The sequence below is a fragment of the Harpia harpyja genome, chromosome 10 (genome assembly GCF_026419915.1).
Source record: "Harpia harpyja isolate bHarHar1 chromosome 10, bHarHar1 primary haplotype, whole genome shotgun sequence".
Lineage (NCBI taxonomy): Eukaryota > Metazoa > Chordata > Aves > Accipitriformes > Accipitridae > Harpia > Harpia harpyja.
In genome coordinates, this window is record NC_068949.1 from 30,533,181 (window position 1) to 30,551,037 (window position 17,857).

A 17,857-nucleotide genomic window follows, 5' to 3' on the forward strand; every position below is an offset into this window, starting at 1 on the left:
GAGGGCGCGCTGCGAAGCTGGCCAGTCAGCAGCCGCGTTGCTAGCGGTTGCCGTGGAGACAGCCAACGGCGGGCGGGGATGGACGCTCGCGGCGTGGCACCGCCCGGCGGGGCGGGAGCCTGGCAGGGGAGGTGCCCCCGCCACCGCCCCTCGGCGGGACCCCGGTGGGGAGCGGTGCGGGCAGCGAGCGCGGAGCCAGGTGAGCGCGGACCGCGGGTCCCTGCGCCGCCCGGCCCGCCCGCACCGCCCCTGGGCAGGCACCGGGCCTGCGGGCATCCCCACGCGTGTCCCGGTGGGCCGTGCCTGCAGCGCCCGTGGGCGCATCAGCCGTGGGTGCATGGACCCGGTGGGGCGTGCCTGCATCGCCCGTGGGCGCATGGACCCGGTGGGGTGTGCGTGCATCGCCCGTGGGCGCATGGACCCGGTGGGGCGTGCATGCATCGCCCGCGGGGGTATCAGCCGCGGGTGCATGGAGCCGGTGGGGCGTCGATACAGTGGGGCGTGCATGCGTCAGCCGTGGGTGCAATTGCCACCTCTGGGCACGCTGCCCGGGTGGGGTGTGCGTGTACCCCCCGTGGGTGCATGGCACGGGCAGGGTGTGCGTGCATTGCCTGGGGGTGTGTGGCCCAGCTGGGTCGTGCACCCCTCGCCCCCCGTGCGTGGCTCCAGCCCGTGGGTGTGCAGCCTGGGTAGGTCGTGGGCTCAGAGCTGGAAGTGTGCGCGGCTCGCGCTATGCTGCACACATCGCCCCTGCTTGCTGTGGGTGCAGCGTGTGCAGGGCTCTGGCGTGGGTGGGTGCCAGTGGGGGGACATCCAGCTGCTGGGCAGGCTGGGTTGCTCAGAGGGCAAATGCTGCCCGTCCGCCAGATGAAGTCACAGGTCCAGGCACAGGCCATGCTGGTGGAGGGAGCTCTCCCCTGCAGCAGGCATTAACAGCCCCTGGCAGCACCCTCTCCTCCTGCTGGCACTGCTGGAGGCCTCCCGAGAGGTGCTGGGCAGGCTGCAGGCTGGGCAGCCGGCGCTGAGCCCCTGGTCTCTGCCATCAGCAGAGAGCACTGTTCGGTCGCTGCTGGCTTGGCTGAGGGCCATATCTCCTCCGGACACAAAGCCCTTGCAAGCTCCCTGCTGTGCTCCCGGGTGCTGTGCCTGGCTGGTTAGCGTGGCTCAGCACCCATCTTTCCAGGGACGCGCAGCCCCATGTGAGCAGGGGTACCCCCTTTGGAAGCGGGGAGCCCCTTCCTGCCACAGGCACTGCCTGAGCCACACCAAGAGCCGCTGGAGAGGCAGCACCCAGCCCACCTGTGGGGCTGTCTCCATGCTGGTGACTTCCATGTGTGCTGGGGAGACCTGTGCTGCGTGGCAGCGGCTCTTGGGTTGTGCAGGCCTCTGGGGGCTGCTCACTGTCAGCAGGCAGGTTTGCAAGCCCTGGGTAGCCAAGCAAAGCCCTGGAGCCCCAGGGTCCTCTCTCTGCTGTTCCTCTTAGGAGGAGCAGCCATTCCATGCCCGGGGTGTGACCCAGGTCTGCCCATCCTTGATGCTGGAGCTGGAAGCCCCACAAGCTCTCTGCTCCCTCCCCTGCAGAGCACAACCCAGCAAGCGTCTCCTCTCCAAAATGCCTGTTTCTTTGTGGGACTGCCCCAGCAGAGCTCAGGGCAGCCCCTGGCCTGAGCCTGCCACCAGGGAGCTGTGCCAGAGGCAGCCAGCTCCTGCCACGCTCTTCTTCCTGCCGCTCACTCACGTTTCACAGGGCTGTGACCCCCATGGGCTCACATCGCCCTGAGCCCTGCAGTGGGGCGGGCAGCAACCCGAACCTGGCGGCTGGGGTTTCAGAGGCAGGGCAGGGTGGCCGTGCTCCTGGGGTCACCTCCTCGTCTGCAGTGTGCCCCAGCAGAGCCGTCCCCGGGGCAGACGTGTGCCTCTCTGTGAGCCAAGGGGATGCGGGGGGTCTGGGTGAGCCGGGCTGCTCCCCCTGCCCAGCAGCCACCCTCCGCACTTCTCCCTGCCAGCTCTTGCCCTGCGCTGCCGGAGGCTGTCACCATGACCCTCACCAAAGGCTCCTTCACCTACTCCAACGGGGAAGAGTACCGTGGCGAGTGGAAGGAAGGTGAGACGGGGCAGGAGGGGATGGTGCTGCCTGCGCCGGGGGCCGAGCAGCCCCCACGTCCCTGCCCAGCACCACGCTGGGGCGGTGCCTGCCTCCATCCCTTCAGTGCTGCCCATTTCTGCCCTTGCCTAGGTCGCAGGCACGGTGTCGGGCAGCTGACGTTTGCAGACGGCACCGCTTACGTGGGGCACTTCGAGAACGGTCTCTTCCATGGCTGCGGTGTGCTCACCTTCTCCGACGGCTCCAGGTGAGCGTGGCACCCCTGCATACACTCCCCCTGGGCATCCCAACTTGCCGTGGGGAGCTGCTGCCTCAGGAGCTCCTCCTGTGCAGGTACGAGGGGGAGTTTGTGCAGGGCAAGTTCAATGGCGTCGGCGTCTTCACCCGCTGTGACAACATGACCTTTGAGGGCGAGTTCAAAGGCGGGCGCGTGTATGGCTTCGGTGAGTGCCCGGCAGCACAGTGCAGGCAGCCGCAGCCCCGCATGGCCCCAGTCCAGCGCGGCCCCATCCAGCGTCTCCCGCTCTGTCCCTCCAGCCCCGGCCCCTGTGGGTGCTGCTCCCTGCCCCCTCACTGCCAGCCCTTCCCTCCCCAGGTCTCCTGACCTTCCCCGACGGCTCCCACGGGGTGCCCCGCAACGAGGGCTTCTTTGAGAACAACAAGCTGCTGCGGCGGGAGAAGTGCCCGGCCGTCATCCAGAGGGCCCAGGGTGCCTCCAAGTCTGCCCACAACCTGACAGCATGACGGTGCCCCGCGTCCCCTCCCGCTGCAGCGGGGATCCCCCCACTGGGCACTGGCCGGCCCTGCCGGCCCCAGAGCAGGGATGTGGCACTGCTGGGTGCCCCCCTGCCCTCCGTCCCCACCAAGCCCCCCTCTGCTGAACCCCCAGCGCTGGGGGGGATGGGGCCCTCAGCTCTCCACCCAAGTGCCCCAGGGCAGCCGTGGTGCCTTCTCTCTCTGGCTATAGCCCTGGCACCTGCCGGAGCTGCAGGGGACAGGGTGGCCGGGGCTCGGCCCCTCTGCCCCCCAGGAAGGCTGTGGACCACCAGGGCTGCTAGCCTGCTGCAGAGGATGGAGCAGGGGTGTAGGGGCTGGGGCTGGGCCCTGACCCCACTGCTGGGGTGCCTTGGCCAGGGGCTGCTGGCTGGACCACATGCCCACAGAGGGGCAGCTCCTGGCCTGCTTTGCTACCCTGGTCCCGAGGCAGGGTGGGCACCCCAGGCACCCCATGGCCTGCGCTCTCAGCTCTGGGTGACTGGCTATCCCCCCCTGTGCCCTGGCCAGGGCGACATGGTGCCTGCGGAGGACCCAGCCTGCTCTCAGGACCAGCTGGTGGGCTGTGTTCCCCTCATCCCTGTGCCAATCCAGTCCACCTGCTGCCTTGGGGACATCTGCAGCATCATCCCCACCAAGGGGGACCGGGGGATGCCCAGCCTGGCCCATGTCCACTGCATGCTGGGGGAGGGCAGGAGCGATGGCAAGCAAGGAGCAGGGTCAGCCGGAGCCCGGGATGAGGGGCACGAGCAGGGCTGCATGGGGTGCCAGGGCTGGGCAGGGCGGGTGGGGAAAGGGACATGGTGAAGGGGCGGGCAGGCAGGGTGGGCAGGGGGCACACAGCTCCTCATCTTGCCCCCCGCACACATCCTTCATCTCCCCCCTGCGTGCCCACGTTCACCCCCAGTGTGGTCTGGCTGGCCGCGGTGTGGGGGTCCTGGCAGCCCTCGCAGCCTGGTGGTGGGCTGCAGGGGCTGTGCCCTCCCTGCCGGTCTCTGCCCGCACCGGTCCCGTGCCTTGCCGTGACCCTGCCTTGTGCTGCTGCCTGCATGGGCCTCAGCTGAGTAAACCACGTTGCCAAACGCCCGGGCCGTGTCCTTTTTGCCGGGAGCAGGGACCGGGTGGGGGGCTGCTTGCGCAGGCAGGACTGCAGACAGAGCGGGGGCAGCAGGTTTATTCCCAGCTCATGGCACAGGGATCCATCCCTTCCCAGGCAGGGACGGTGGGACCCCAGGGGCTGGCAGGGATGCAAGGGTGGCCAGGGGGTGCTGGGTGTCCCCCATACCCACTCTGCCCAGGGCAGCCCTGTCCAGCAGGAAGGAGTGAGATGGGTGGCTTTCTCCTTTCCACGTCCCAGTGTCCCCACCACAGCCCCAGCTCCCGGGGTCCCTGGCTCCCACGCCTTCCCAGTGCGGGAAGGGGCGGGGGGGAACCCTCACAACCAGCCATTGGCACTGAAGATGCTCCTCAGCTCCTCAACCTGGGGGGAGCTCAGCGGGGCCAGGGGTGCACGGCAGGGACCCCCATAGTAGCCGAACCACTCCATGGCCTTCTTCAGTCCCGGGATCCCAAACCGGCGGGTGACCTGTGGGAGAAGAGGCGCGGGGGCTTGCCGGCTCCCATGGGACAGGGCGACGTGCTTCATGGGCCCAGCTCCTGCTGACCCTGCTCCTCGCTCGCCATCACTCCTACCCTCCCCCATGTGGGGCTGCAAGGCTGAGCAGCGTGCAGGGTGGCTTCAGCGCCCCCATGAAGTACCCACCGTGGGGTGGGGGGCAGAGCATGGCCACGCAGGGGAGCATCCCTGTGGCATGGTGGGCTTTTTGCAGCAGGGACAAGCCACCCCACGGTGGGCTGGGGGGCCTGGGTAGGAGCAGCTCTTCCTCCCATCACTGCCTATAAATAGGCAGCAAGGCTCCTGCAGGGGGTCAGGCAGGTGCCCGCTGCCAGTGGACACACTGTTCCTGGCACAGTAGGGCTGGCATTTCCCACCCCAGCCCTGCTTGGCTTGCTGGCTGGTTGCTGTGCCATCCTATTCCCCCTGGACCACCACTCCACCCCCCGCAGCCTCAGAGACCTCCATCCTTTGCCACCCCCTGGCTCTGCCATGGCCCAGCACCCCCACCCCTCAGCATCCCGGGGGGTGCTGCCTGCTCACCGCCAGGTTGGGCTCGATGAGCCGGTGCTGCAGGTCACGGGCCTCCTGCCAGCGCCCCTCACGGCACAGGCCATCCAGCTGGCACAGCGGGGCCCCCAGGACGTTGGCAAGGGCACAGACCCCCCCAGAGGCACCTGGGGGACACCAGGGCACGTTGGCAGCCAGCTCAGCATGCCGTACCCTGCCAGCACCTCCTGGGCATCGCCGCCCCTCACCTGCCTCCCCCTGCCCGGCTGCCAGTCCCCTCCGGTGCCCCCAGGGCAGCACCCTGTGCCCCTGGGCGGGCAGGGACAGCAGCACCTACCCAGGGCATAGCTCGCCAGCAGGAAGCCGGCTGATCCCGCCAGCACCTGGAAATCCTCCTGCCGTGTCTTGTGAACCATCAGCCCCATGCGAGTGATCTGGGGAGAGACATGCTGTGCTCTGGGGCAGGCATCACCCCGTCCCCCTGCTGCAGGGCTCCTGCTGGCACCCCTGGGGTCTGGGGAAGGGCTGCAAGCCCCAGCTCCCCATTCCCAGCTTGGGGCCAGGTTTGGTGGCAGCTAGCCCAGGGAAAGCCCTGCCCCACTCACGTCCCCACCGCTGTCCTTGATCCCAAGGATGTTGGGGTGCTGAGCCAGGGTGAGGACAGCCTCCAGGGGCAGGTCCAGGCCGGTGTTGGCGGGGACGCTGTAGAGCACCACAGGGATGGGGGATGCGTCAGCAACCTGCGGGCAGCCAGGCAGAGCTCAGCAGCTGGGGTGGGTCAGAGACATGCGGGACACGCTCCCCATCCTGCTGCCCCAGCTGGGGCTGCCAGCGGGCACCAGGCATGGCTCACCTCTGTGTAGTGCTGCACCAGGGCAGCACTGGTCATGGCACCCCGGTAGTAGCAGGGCGTCACGACCAGCGCCACATCAGCCCCCGCCTCTGCCATGCTGACCGTCAGCTCGATGGTGGCCTGGGTGGCTGGGGAGGAGGCAGAAGGGTGAGGGGTGCCCCGGGGGTGACACATGGCCCCCTCACTGCCCGTGCAGGCACTCACATTCGCAGCCCGAGCCGGCCAGCAGCAGGCGGTCCCTGGGCAGAGCCCGGCGCATGCAGCTCACCAGCTCCAGCCGCTCGCGGAGTGCCAGGTAGGGGTACTCCCCATTGGAGCCCAGCACCACCAGCCCTGAAACACAAGCATGGGGAGGGCAGGGCTCTGGCACAGGAGGAGGGTGCCCACAGGGTGGCCGATCCTGCCCTCTCCACACCCCACTCTGAGGTGGACACCAGGCACCCAAGTGCCTCTCGGGCCAGGAGGCTCCCGCAGGTGCCCCGCAAAGCCCTGGGCTCCCCTGCAAAGGGCACATGTGGGGTATGTGCCCCCCAGATGGCAGTGCCCACCTGCACCACACTGAGCACCGGCAGTGCCATCCCTTACCCAGGCACCCTTATGTGTGCCGTGCATGCACCGTGTGTGCTGAACACACCCTGCACACCTCCGACCCCAGAAACTGCCCCACACAGCACTGCTAGCGAGGCATTTATTGGTGCCTGCAGCCAGGCTGTGCCGCCCTGTCCCCGGCTGGGGCACACAGACCCCTTCCCTGGGACCCTGCCAGCACTAAGGGCACAGGCAGGCCAGCTCCAGCCCAGCACTGCCAGGCTCTGCCGCCGCATCCAGGGCTCCAGGATGCCAGGAGGGTTGGGTGTCCCCATCATCCTCTCTCCCTTCCTTGCCCCTGGGCACCCAGACAGGGCTCTGCAGCCCACAGTGTGCTCTCTCCTGTCCTGGTCCCCAGAGCCCTGAACTCACAGCCTGGTCAGAAGAGGGGAGACCCCAGGGCACATCACTGTGACCCCCAGCCTCTTCCTGCAGCCCCTCTCCTCCTATCCAATCCATCCTGGGCAATCAACAGATATGCATCTCGTGGCGCTGAATCTGTGTGAGTGTGCACGGGTGCGCAGAGGGTAGGTGCAAGTCTGCAGCTACATGTGGAGGATGTGTGCAAGCCTGCACATGTGTGGATTGTGCATGCAAGCACGCACTGGAGTGTGGCAGGGGTGTGCAAGGACACATGCATGTGCCTGGGCACTTGCCGTGCAAAGGGCCCCAGGTGGGTCACGCGAGGGGCTGCCAGTCCCAGAGCAAAGTCCAGCTGGAGGCTGAGCACCCTTGGGAAGCTGGCAGGCTGTCTGCCCGCTGCTGCACAGCCCCTGCGGTGGGCAGGGATGTGGCAGGAGCCTGCATGGAGTGGGGCGGTAGGCAGCACTTACCTCGGAAGGGGATGCTGGCATAGCCGCACAAGTTTCCCTCCAGCCGGGCATAGTCCACCTCCTGTGTGGCTGAGAAGGGGGTGGTGAGGGGTGGGAATATGCCCCTGAGGTTCAGTGTGTGCACTGGTCCCGGCTGGGTGCTGAGCCCCCGGCGCTGCCCAGGGGCTGCCCGGCACAGAGCTGCCAGGGCAGGCCGGAGGGGTGAGACGAGGCGGGTGCTGAGCGCCATGGTGGCTGGGTGCTGCCGCCGGCCGTGCCGCCTGCCCTGCCGAGGGGCTGTTAATGTTTGACGGGGCACGTGAGGGACCCGCAACCCGGCTGGGTGGACGATGTGGGGGGTTGTACCAGGTGAGCTCAGAATGCTCTCCCCTCCTCCAGGAGCTGGCTGCAGGAGCTCAGCACCCCTCCGGGTGAGCCCCGACCACCCCAGCTGTGCTTTCCCTTCTGCTTGCCAGCCCTGGCAGCCATCCCTCTGCCACCTACGGGGCCGCGCTGCAGGGCCAGGGAGGGAGCAGGCATTGCAGGGAGTCCCAAGGCTGTGGGCAGGGTTTGCCTGCTCTGGGTGTTGGTGTAGGGTCTCCTGTAAACAGGTGAGTGGGAGCATTTCAGGGTAAGGAGCAATGAGCACTGCACTCAGCAGAAGTGACCCAGCCTGCAAAGGGGCCACCGTATCCCCCCGGGGATGGCTTCAGTGGAGAAGGCAGGAGAACAAGCAGCCATCCAGCCCTGCAAAGTGGCTGCCCGGCAGGGGTATGACTGCTGCTCTGCAGCGCGACCCCAGCCGCCAGCACAGTGCGGACCTGGGTTGAGCTGCCCTCGATGTAGTTTTCTGCCCTGAGCTTGCCCAGGTGGGACTTTGAAGCACTGCGATCAACCAGGGCATCCCGCAGCGAGGACTCCCACCATTGAACCACTTGTGTCATGTCCCCATGGTGTCACTGACACTTTAGTCCATGTGCTAGGAGGCAGGGCACGTCCATGCTGCCCGATAACCCAGTTCCCTGGATAACCCAGCTTCCTCAGCCCCATCGCCCCTGGCACAGGCTGCCCAGCCCCACAGCCCCCTGGAGCTGAACACTGCTCTTTGCTGGCTTTTATTGACATGGACAAGTCTCAGCTGGATCCTGCTCCTTGGAGCCGAGCCCAGTCCCTGGTCCCTGCCCGGCACTGTCACGCGGGGACCTCCGTCTCCCCCTGCGGCTGCTCCTTGGTCTCCAGTGCCTGGCGCGTGTCCGCCTGCCACTGCTGCACCAGGTCTGTCGGGGTCTTGCCAGCCTGCAAGAGCGGGCAGAGAGAGGCTGGGGCCAGGGCGGCGTGACATGGTGGGGCAGCAAATGGCCCTGGTGCCGGCCCCTCCGCCCACCTGGTTCTTGGCCATCATGTCGGCCCCGTGCAGGAGCAGCATTTTGATGATCTTGTAGCGGCTCAGCCGTGTGGCGTCATGCAGCGCCGTGTCGCCTTCCTGCAAGAGACGCAGCCTGGCTGGGGATCGTGGTCCAGTTCCAGGGACAGGGACCCCCTGCCAGTCCCCGGCACTGCTCCCTGGCTCCCCGCACACCCACCTCCCCACGAGGACAAGGGGGACGGTGCCTGCCCCAGCTCTGGCTGTGGCTGCCAGCGCCCTGGGGCAGGGATGCGTGTGTATCCGGACGTGCCCTGCTGCAGGTGCTGGGAGCCCTTGGAGGAGTCAGCCAAAGGAGGGGGGATCAGTGTTTCCCCCCAGTACTGGCTGTGCAGCCACAGCACTCACCCTGTCTGGGGAGTTGATGTCCACCCCACAGTGGATGAGGTGCTCCACAATGTCAGGGTGCCCAGTCCGGGTGGCCACGTGGAGGGGGGTGCTGAGCAGCTTGACGGGGAAGGAGACAGACATCAGAGGGCATCAGCACCCACCCCTGCTAACCCAACACAGGGCCAGCCCTGGACCCCCGGGGCATGCCCATGCCCCTGGCACAGCCCTGTGCCCCCAGGCTCTGCCCTGCACACCTTGTCCTTCAGGCTGAGGTCTGCCCCGTGGTCCTGCAGCAGCTTGACGGCGTCCAGGTGCCCGCCCCGGCAGGCCCAGTGCATGGCGGTGCAGTCCAGCTGGGCACACAGGGCCACGTCATGGCAGGGGACACTCCCACCCCGTGTCTGTCCCCCACCACCCCAGCTGGTCCCTGTGCCCTGGCGGAACTGGCAGAGCCCTGCCAGCAGCCACCTTGGAGGTGTGGACAGCACTGCCCTGCTCTGGGGACCCCAACCCTGCTGTTGCTCCAGCTGCGCCATGCCCAGAGGCTCAGACCAGCATGGAGCTGGGGGCAGGATCCGGCCTCACCCGGTCCCTGAAGTCAACAGTGGCCCCGCTGTCCAGCAGCTTCTGCAGGATGTCTGTGTGTCCCTCCAGTGAGGAACGGTGCAGGGCCGTGCGGTGGAACTGGGGGGATGAGTGACCACATTGGCGGATGGATCCAGCCACCCCTGGCCCAGCCTGGGTGTACCCCAGCCCTGTCCCGGGGGTCCCAGCCCCTGCCAGCGGGGCATGGCAGCAGGGCATAGGTGGGTAGTGGCCAGCGGCCGTGGGGGACGCTACCTCATCACATGTGTCAGGGGAGCCACCGTCTGCCAGAAACTTCTCGATGACACGCATCTTGCCCTGGACGGCGGCTCGCAGGAAGGTCTCCGGCTCCACAGGACCCTCCTGCCGGCGGGACGGGCTCAGGGCTGGGGCATCGCAGGGGTGCAGGAGAGGGGACAACACGGGGGCCCCCTGCCCTGCTTCCCCAGGGAGGTCCCCAGCTGGCAGGGTGAGCCAGGGGCTGGCCTGTGGGGGCTCCAGCCCCTGTCCCAGCAGCCCCTCTCCCACACCCTGGGACCCCCCCAGACATACAATCTCCAGGGGCTCTGGCGGTGGGGGGGGCTCAGGGGTGGCTGCCCGTTCCTCCCTGCGCTGCCGGCGCTGCTTGCGGAGCTCGATGAGGCGTTGGATGCTCCCCACGTCAATGATCTCCCGCCGCAGGTCCACTGAGCTCTTCCGCACCCGCTCCTGGCCCTGGGGGGGACACACAGCGCCCTGTTTGCCTTCTCTGTGCCCAGCCACCCCCCGGCCCCCCCACGCCCCGACTCCCCTCACCTTGACGGCCTCGAGTCCCCGGTTCCTGGGGCCACGGCGTTTCTCCTCCTCCAGCTCGGGTGTGTTCATCCGCTCCACGGCCGGCGGCTCCCATGCGCCATCCTCTTTGAGTCGCTGCATGGGGACGGGGGGCTGCATGGTCCCAGCCGGGCATGGAGCAGCCCCACCACCTCCGTCCCCAGCCCGCTGGTGGAGGTGGCTCTGGGCAGCCCTTGGGCTTGCGCTTGCCCACCTGCCCTACTTGGCAAGCTGGGCACCTGCCTGCTGCTTGACTCTGACCCATGGGCAAGAACTTTCAGGTTGGGAACCTGATGCCCCTGAGAGCCCTTGGCCACCTTGCTGCATCCCCTGGGATGGCAGGGTTGGTGCGAGCCTCCTCACATCCGAGTCCCTAAGGATGGACACAGCGCAAGGCAGGTCTCTGCCGCAGCCTGGGCAGGTCCCCCTGCCCTATGGACCCACCTTCTCCTCCTCCTCCTCCTCCGCCAGCTTCTGCTCGATGAGCTCCTTGGCTCGTTGCACTTCCAGCTCCATGTCTGCCTGTGGTGCACAGCCCTGCACAGGATGCAGCCTCTCCTCCTCACCACCACGGGCAGGGAGCGCCCAGCCCTGGCTCCCGGCGCTGCCGGCGACTCCGCTGGCCGCGGGGCTTTATGCCGCCAGCCCCTCCGTCCCGTGGCCCAAGGGCACTAACAGCTGTGGCTGCTCCACATGACTGGGGCAGCTTTGCCATGAGCTCACCCTCCTGCTTTCTGGTGGCCCTGGCTCACCTCCACAGCCCCGCACCCTCTTAAAGAGACCCACTGCCCCCCCCCCCCACGGGCTGCCCAGGACCCCCGTGCTGGGCGTGGGGAGCTGGGGTGTACACAGCCCGCAGCAGCTCGTCCAGAGAGGCTCAGCAGAGCAGGGACATGGTCCAGGGTCACTCCATGGGTCCTGTGCCTGTACCACCCACCCTGGGCAGCCATGATGCTCCCCACAGCTCCCATCACCCCATTCCCATGCAACTAGATGCTACAGCACCCACCGGCATCGCCCAAGGCTCCCTGGCACCCGGGGAGGGGGTTGCTGCCCATCCCAAAGGGAGGCGATGGGGCCTCCCCAAACCTCTCGGCCAGCAGCAGGCAGCACGTGATGCTAGAAGCCACAGTCCCTCTGAGCCGCTTTGGAGGATGACCTCAGGTGCGGAGCGTCCCGAGCAGTCCTGCCAGGGTTCCCGGTGGCTGCCCGACCTCCCCTGCCATGCACGGGCAGCCTGGCAGTGGGGCTGGCCTCACGTGGGGCCGGCAGGCAGAGCCGGCAGCTATTCCCGGCAGCAAGAACATTGTTCAGCCCCCCCCCAGGCTTTGCTCTCCCCCTTTGTAAGATGAGGCCAGTGCTGCCCTGTGCCGGGACAGTTAATGCGCTGGGCACCAGCCCCCAGCACAGGACCTGGCAGAAGGACAGATGGGGACATGCCATTGTCACCCTCCTGGGCAGTTCCGAGGGCCACCCTTGAGTGCCCTGTCCCATGGGTGCCACAGCCTCTGGCTGTGGAAAGGCACCATTTTCACTGGGACAGGCAACAGTGGCCACAAAGGTGGCCCCGGGACCGTCCCCCTCCATGGACTGTCCTGCCTGGCCCCAGGGCAGACACAGGCTGAAACCTCCAGAGGGGAAGCACCAGGAAAGGGATGCAGTGGTCCCACACTAGCAAGCAGCCAGGATGGTAATGGGATGATGCCAGCAGTGCTGAGGAAGGGTCCAGGCAGGCAAAGGGCTGGGGCTGGTGGGATGGGGTGGCACTGGGGAACAGAGCTGGGGCACCTGGGCTCTCCCTGACCACCCTGTGCCCATCCTGACATGAGAGCAGATGCAAGACAGGCACAGGGACCTCCCGTGGCTGTGGGTGACAGCTCCCCAACCTACCCCATGCACAGAGGAAGGATGAAAAGGCTTTATTGATAAATACAGACTATGTACAGAGGGGAGACATCTCCACCCAGCCCAGCACCCTGGGGCCTCCTGGCCATGGGGAGCCGGACCGCAGCAGGTCATGGCCTCTCCCCACCAGCACAGCCCAGCACTGGGGCCCTGGCTGTGCCAACCGCCCCAGAGACATTTGGTCTTGAACCTCCTGCAGCAAACGCAGCGCGTGCCTGTGTCCCCAGCCAAGAGGGGCCACTGCAGCGGCACAGCCCCATGCAGACCCTCCTGGGGGGGTCACCCAGGTGGAGGGCAGCCTTGGGGGTGAGCAGGGGCTGCCCCGGCTCCGGCAGGGCTGGGACGTGGCACGGGGCATCCCCAGAGGTGCTGCTGCCCCCCCAGCTCCTCGCCCTCTCCCCGCAACCAGTGCGGGGGTGGCTCAGTTCCTGGGCGGCAGGGGCTGGTTGACGATCACTTGCACAACAAAATCCTTCTGGATCTTGGTCTCCTGCAGCCGTGTGCGGTCAGTGAGCAGCTTGCCCGAGAAGAACCAGCGCTGCCAGGCCAGGTCAATGCCCTCCTGCACCTGCAGCTGCTTCTTCAGCTGCCCGATGGTGTCACCCATGCTGGCGCTGAGCCGCAGGTCCTTGCCAGTGGAGAGCCGCACCTTGAGGGCGAACTCCCGCCGGGCATTGGGCAGGGGCTCGGCTGGCTCCGCCATCTCCTCCTCACTCCGCTCCAGAATCAGGTTGACGGGAGGTGCCAGGCAGTAGACAGGCAGCTGGTACCGGTTGCCCAGCTCATCGTAGCACTCTGTCAGGGACCCTGGGGACGGCAGGGTGAGATGCTGTGGGTGGTCACCCCCATGGACCACCCAAATGGGGACAGGGCCACCCCAGGCAGTGGGGTAGAGCCTGCGTTGCCCCCTTTGGTTGGGCTGAGCTGCGTGGATGGCAGCTGGGAACCCCTTTCCTCTCCAACCTCGGGACCCCCATGTGCCCAGATATGTGGCACTCAGCACCCACCCCACCCACACCCCCGGTGCCGTCCCTCACCGTGGGGCAGGGTGATGCTGGCTCCATCGAGGATGGCCTGGGCCAGGCTGTGGTCGTTGGCCTCCACGGCATAGGCAGCTGCCTTCAGGGCATCCCAGATCTCCTTGCGGCCCTCGAAGGCAGGTGCCGTGTCCCAAAACTCATCCCGCTTGCTGCGCAGCTGCCCGTCTGTCATGGGGTAGTCGCTCTTCCATTTGGGACGCTCCTTCTTCAGGGGCTCGTTGCGGCCTGGGGAGGGGAGGGGATGCTCAGCCAAGGGATGGGGCTCTCCCTTGGGCCCCAAACCCCTCACCTCCCCATCCCCACAGGTTCCTGGGGACCCCTGGCACCATGCACAGTGGTGTCCGAGGGATCGCCCTGCCCAGCACAGGACAGTCCCCAGCACAGCCAGGGGGAACTCGGCTAAAGCTAGCCCTACCCAAGATCCCACTGGCCACATAGCTGCTGCCCCCATCAAGTGACATCCTTTGTCCCCAGGAGGGACAAGGGCTTTTGCACCCATGCTAGAGGGACCAGCCCCTGCCCCATGGGGTGGCTGCAGGGCCTCGGGGCCCTTTGGGGCAGAGCAGTATTTATAGCTTAGGGAATTAGCCAGGAAATAAGCTGGTGAGTCGGAGCGGGAAGGGGATTACAGGGGCTGAGCTGCAGCGCTGGTGGCAGGGGGGCAGGACTTCACTGTCCTTTCTGCCCACCCCGAGATGGAGGGAGCAGCTGTGGGCAAGACAGCAGGCAGACAGCGTCCAAGGCATCAGGGGGGCAGAGGGCATTGCTGGGGTGGGGGGCTGCCAGCCCACAGCATCCCCAGCAATGGGTCAAACTGAGCAGGCTCTCCATGAAACAGCCCCCAGGATGCCCAGCAGCCAGCAGTGCCCAGGGGTCTGGGCCACCCCCATACCGCTCTGCCCTCCCTACACTAGGCTGCAGCCCCGTGGGAACAGCCCCATTCCATCGGCCCCACAGCTGGGACGGAAACGTGGGGCAGGAAGGAGCTGTTGTCACTCCCAGCTGAGCTGGGGACAATGAGTGACAACAGCTCCTTCCTGCCACCCCTCTCCCTGGGTCAGCCAGCAAGCACCCTTCCTGCAGGGACGGGACACGGGGGATGTGGAGCCCCAGCCGGGCAGGAAGGATGCCTGTGCCCACACAGCAGCCTAACAGGCAAGGCGATGCCACACACCCCAACTGCTGGGGACAGCCACCACTGCCAGCTGTGGGCTGAGCCACGTTCCCCAGGCAGCTTTTCCTGAGCAAGTGTGCGGTGACACAAGGTACTACATGACCTTTTTTATACTAACCCTTTCCCACCCCATCCGAGGCCACTGGAACCAGCACAGCACCCGCTTTCCCAGCAAGGCCCAGCCCAAAGCTGGACATTACACATGGCACCCACCCCGGGAGTCCCCATGGGGCACAGGAACTCAGCTACCCCAGGGCTGGACACAGAGCATCCCTGATGGGCAGCAGCCTGCCTGCACCCACATCCCCAGAGGAGCGAGGGCAGTCGGCTGCAGCCAGCGCTGCCGATTCAGCAGTCACGGTGCCGGGCAGGAGGGATTTGCAGCACCGCAGGACAGAGCAAGGTCGGAGGCAGCACCTGCCCCAGGAGGGTGGCGGAGCGGTGGCCACGGCCAGCCTGAAGGACACGGCCAGGACCACATCTCCACGCTATCTGTGGCCACCAGGCTGGCATGCATCCTCAGAGCTGGGACCGTCATGCACAGCAGGACTCCTGGCTGGCACCATCCTCCCAGCTCTGCTCGTGGCAAAGGGAAGAGGCTGGCCCAGGGGAGGCAGCAGGATCGGAGCCACGGGGCCCAGCCGTGGCAGGGAGTGGGGACAGGTTGCGGCTGCCCCATGCGGGCAGGCGTGCCCCGCAGCATTGTCCAGGTAGGCAGGGGCTTAAGTCCCTATTTATTGCTGCTGCCCAGCTGGGCCCCGCAGCCTCTAATCACCTCCTGCTGCTCTATTCCTGGCCCCTTGTGCAACTTCTCTGTGGCGGCAGCACCACCGGACAGGTCCGGCTGCTCGCTGTGCTCGGACTCGAGCCAACAGGATCTGGCTGGCAGCCTGCCTGCCTGCCTCCTGCCCTGTGCCTGCAGCGCCCTGCCTGCGGCTCAACCCCCCCCCACCGCAGTGCCCCAGTTCGGGGACCCCCAGGCAAGAGGCTGTGCCCTGGAGGCTCCCTTGCCCCGGGGCTCACTCCCTGCCTGGCTAGAGCCCTGGGGAGAGCCAGGCAGCCCCAGCCGGCGGGTCCTGGAGGCCAGCTTAGCTCCAGAGGAGTTGCCAGCCAGATGGCACACGACACCGCTTCCAGCAGCGCTGCCTGGTCCCCTCCTGGGCCAGGCAGGGTTGGGATGCTGCGTGCCACCAGCATCCCCTGCTCCTCCTGCTGCGGCAACCTGGCCACCCCAGGGACGACGCTGTGACCTGCTGCAGGGAGCCCTGGCAGGACCCCTCTGCAGGGGGTCACAGCGAGGCCCAGCCAGGGCAGGAGCCGGGTGGGCTGCTTTAGCAGGGCCCCCGTGGCAGCAGAGGAGGGCAGGCAGAGCACCCCTCCCCACCTATGGCAGGTCCTCACGTGCTGGGACCCGCCAGCCCAGGGCAGTGTCCCCGTGCTGCAGGTGAGGGCAGCTGCAGCCTTCCTTCATCCTCCACCACCTGCTGAGCATCTCCCATGGGCTGGTGGCATCACACAAGTGGAGGCAGAAGCCAGCCTGGGCACCCCAGCACTGGGGACAGCCTCACTCCCCTGGGAAGCGACATGCTGCAAGAAAGTGACAGCAGCTGCCTGGGGCACAGGGGTATCAGGAGGCGACCGTGACCCATCCCAGGAGAGCCTGGCAGGGAGTGAGTAGCGGTGATGGAGACAGAGGCTCTGCAGCCGGCTGTTGCCTGGCACAGGGGGGGAGCACACGGATCCAGACATTGGGATCCGACCCCCCCAGCCACAGCAGCCCCGAGTTCCGGGGCAATGGCCCTAGACCCCCACCGAGCCGAGCGATCACTCGGCCTGGGACCCCAGGACTGACACCCACAGGAAGGCACCTGCACCCCTGCAGGCCAGAGCGTGCCGAGGTGGGGGGCCGCAGCCCCAAGGGGAGCAGGGCTGCCAGCCCCATGGGGGGCCATCACCCTAACCTGAGCCAGCAGGGCATCCCCGGAGCTCCACACGGTGGGGACGGCTCCCCACAAGCAGTGGGCACAGCCAGACCGGGCAGCCACGGCACCCTGCACACGTTGCCAGAGCGGCGGGCACCATCCCACGGGAAAACCTCCCTCCCTCCCGCATCCCAGCAGCGGGCAAGGGCCGGGGCGCCCCGTCCCCGGGCACACGCTTCCTGCTCCTCCTCTCCCGCCGCCTACCACCGTTTTGCCATAAACACGGTAATTACCGGCTGCGATCGCACTGGCCAGGGAGGCGGGCGAGGGGAAGGCAGGGGTGATTCACCCCGCCGGCCCCACGTCCCCTCCGCCGGCCGGTAGCCGTGCCCATCCCCGTGGTCTCCGGGACCCTCCAGGGCAGCATCCCGGGGAGGTGCCTCGTGTCACCCGGGCATTGGGCTGCCGGTAACTCCCGGGAGCCGCGGGGCTGCACCAGCCTCCCCGCCCCCGCCGCTCCCTACCCGCTCCGCGGCCGGGTCCCCCGTACCTCCCGAAGCCCCAGGGGAGTGGGAACGGCGTTGCGCCCGTCGGCAGCAGCCCGGTGTACAGGCGGCACCGACCCCGGGCAGGGACCCAGCGGTTTGCAGGACGCGGCGTGCCGGGGGACACTGCCGAGCCCAAACCGGGGGCACCCCCCAACCCTGCAGCCCCCCCGGACACCCCCTCCTCGGGAGGAGCCGGGGACCGGCAGGGCTGGGCAGGACGCGCCGTGCACCCCGGCCCTGACCCCGCAACCCCCCCGGGGCGCCAGGACGGGAGCCGCGGTGCCTGCCAGCTCCCGGGGCCGCGCACCGGATCGGAACCACCGGTGCCCGGGGACCCCCGAGAGCACAGAACGGCTCCCGGGGATGTGCATGGGACAGCCCCGCGCCCACGGACTGCGCCCCTCCGGTGCCCACCGCAAAGGTACACCGGAACCCCGCCCGGTGCCCGCGATTCCGGGGAGTGCCCGGGCGGGACGGCCCTGGCGGGCCCGGCCCCGCTCACCTGCTCGCTTGCGGGGGTTCCCGGCGGCGGGCCGCTCCCGGCGCTGCCGCCCCACGCAGCCGCCCATGGCGGGGCTCAGCGGCGGCGGCGCTCGGCATGGGGCCGAGCCGGCTCCGCGCTGCGCCCGACCGCGGGGCCCAGCGCCGTTCAGCCGCGCCGCCCGGCTCTGAGCGCCGGGGCCGCCCCGCCGCCGGAGACACCCCGCGCCGCGCCGCGCCCCGCCCCCCCAGGTGCGCATGTGACCGCCCGCACCGGCACCGCCACCGGCACCGCCCACGTGCGCGCGCCCGCTCCCGCAGCGGGTTTGTCCGCCCCGCCCCGCTGGCCCCGCCCCCTCGCGGCCCCGCCGTTACCCCCCC

At 68.0% G+C, this 17,857-nt stretch overlaps 4 protein-coding genes across 5 annotated transcripts; 1 reads left to right on the forward strand and 3 right to left on the reverse strand.

The window, feature by feature from the left end:
• Nucleotides 1-75: 75 nt before the first annotated feature.
• MORN4 (MORN repeat containing 4) lies at nucleotides 76-3,964 on the forward strand. The gene is made up of 5 exons (XM_052800017.1): nucleotides 76-199; nucleotides 2,007-2,104; nucleotides 2,237-2,351; nucleotides 2,438-2,547; nucleotides 2,700-3,964. The coding sequence occupies exons 2-5, from the start codon at nucleotides 2,038-2,040 to the stop codon at nucleotides 2,846-2,848; spliced, it is 441 nt and encodes a 146-aa protein (XP_052655977.1). The 5' UTR covers nucleotides 76-199; nucleotides 2,007-2,037; the 3' UTR covers nucleotides 2,849-3,964.
• Nucleotides 3,965-4,036: 72 nt separating this feature from the next.
• On the reverse strand, nucleotides 4,037-7,587 carry HOGA1 (4-hydroxy-2-oxoglutarate aldolase 1). 2 transcript variants are annotated; one of them, XM_052800015.1, is made up of 7 exons: nucleotides 7,278-7,585; nucleotides 6,061-6,189; nucleotides 5,857-5,984; nucleotides 5,609-5,743; nucleotides 5,341-5,437; nucleotides 5,037-5,170; nucleotides 4,037-4,463 (listed from the first exon to the last, which is right to left on the reverse strand). In XM_052800015.1, the coding sequence occupies exons 1-7, from the start codon at nucleotides 7,504-7,506 to the stop codon at nucleotides 4,314-4,316; spliced, it is 1,002 nt and encodes a 333-aa protein (XP_052655975.1). In that variant the 5' UTR covers nucleotides 7,507-7,585; the 3' UTR covers nucleotides 4,037-4,313. The 2 variants fall into 2 exon arrangements, with proteins under 2 accessions (XP_052655975.1, XP_052655976.1); XM_052800016.1 differs by lacking the exon at nucleotides 5,037-5,170 and having other exon boundaries at nucleotides 7,278-7,587.
• A 774-nt stretch (nucleotides 7,588-8,361) lies between these two features.
• ANKRD2 (ankyrin repeat domain 2) lies at nucleotides 8,362-11,880 on the reverse strand. The gene is made up of 9 exons (XM_052798608.1): nucleotides 10,852-11,880; nucleotides 10,390-10,503; nucleotides 10,147-10,308; nucleotides 9,850-9,957; nucleotides 9,595-9,693; nucleotides 9,264-9,362; nucleotides 9,028-9,126; nucleotides 8,641-8,739; nucleotides 8,362-8,552 (listed from the first exon to the last, which is right to left on the reverse strand). Exons 1-9 carry the CDS (start codon nucleotides 10,921-10,923, stop codon nucleotides 8,448-8,450), a joined length of 957 nt encoding a protein of 318 aa, XP_052654568.1. The 5' UTR covers nucleotides 10,924-11,880; the 3' UTR covers nucleotides 8,362-8,447.
• Nucleotides 11,881-12,311: 431 nt separating this feature from the next.
• UBTD1 (ubiquitin domain containing 1) lies at nucleotides 12,312-17,726 on the reverse strand. The gene is made up of 3 exons (XM_052798609.1): nucleotides 17,499-17,726; nucleotides 13,350-13,577; nucleotides 12,312-13,119 (listed from the first exon to the last, which is right to left on the reverse strand). Exons 1-3 carry the CDS (start codon nucleotides 17,563-17,565, stop codon nucleotides 12,734-12,736), a joined length of 681 nt encoding a protein of 226 aa, XP_052654569.1. The 5' UTR covers nucleotides 17,566-17,726; the 3' UTR covers nucleotides 12,312-12,733.
• Between the last annotated feature and the right edge of the window lie 131 nt (nucleotides 17,727-17,857).

Coding starts and splice junctions, on each gene's coding strand:
- MORN4 (XM_052800017.1), top strand. CDS start 2,038: ATGACCCTCACCAAAGGCTCCTTCACCTACTCCAACGGGGAAGAGTAC. Junction 2,105..2,236: donor CCGTGGCGAGTGGAAGGAAG/GTGAGACGGGGC, acceptor GCCCTTGCCTAG/GTCGCAGGCACGGTGTCGGG. Junction 2,548..2,699: donor CGGGCGCGTGTATGGCTTCG/GTGAGTGCCCGG, acceptor TTCCCTCCCCAG/GTCTCCTGACCTTCCCCGAC.
- HOGA1 (XM_052800015.1), bottom strand. CDS start 7,506: ATGGCGCTCAGCACCCGCCTCGTCTCACCCCTCCGGCCTGCCCTGGCA. Junction 6,190..7,277: donor TGCCAGCATCCCCTTCCGAG/GTAAGTGCTGCC, acceptor CTTGTGTTTCAG/GGCTGGTGGTGCTGGGCTCC. Junction 5,171..5,340: donor GCTGGCGAGCTATGCCCTGG/GTAGGTGCTGCT, acceptor GGTGTCCCCCAG/GTGCCTCTGGGGGGGTCTGT.
- ANKRD2 (XM_052798608.1), bottom strand. CDS start 10,923: ATGGAGCTGGAAGTGCAACGAGCCAAGGAGCTCATCGAGCAGAAGCTG. Junction 10,504..10,851: donor AGGAGGAGGAGGAGGAGAAG/GTGGGTCCATAG, acceptor GTCCCCATGCAG/CGACTCAAAGAGGATGGCGC. Junction 10,309..10,389: donor GGGGACTCGAGGCCGTCAAG/GTGAGGGGAGTC, acceptor TGTCCCCCCCAG/GGCCAGGAGCGGGTGCGGAA.
- UBTD1 (XM_052798609.1), bottom strand. CDS start 17,565: ATGGGCGGCTGCGTGGGGCGGCAGCGCCGGGAGCGGCCCGCCGCCGGG. Junction 13,578..17,498: donor GAACCCCCGCAAGCGAGCAG/GTGAGCGGGGCC, acceptor TCCCCTCCCCAG/GCCGCAACGAGCCCCTGAAG. Junction 13,120..13,349: donor CAGCATCACCCTGCCCCACG/GTGAGGGACGGC, acceptor TGCCGTCCCCAG/GGTCCCTGACAGAGTGCTAC.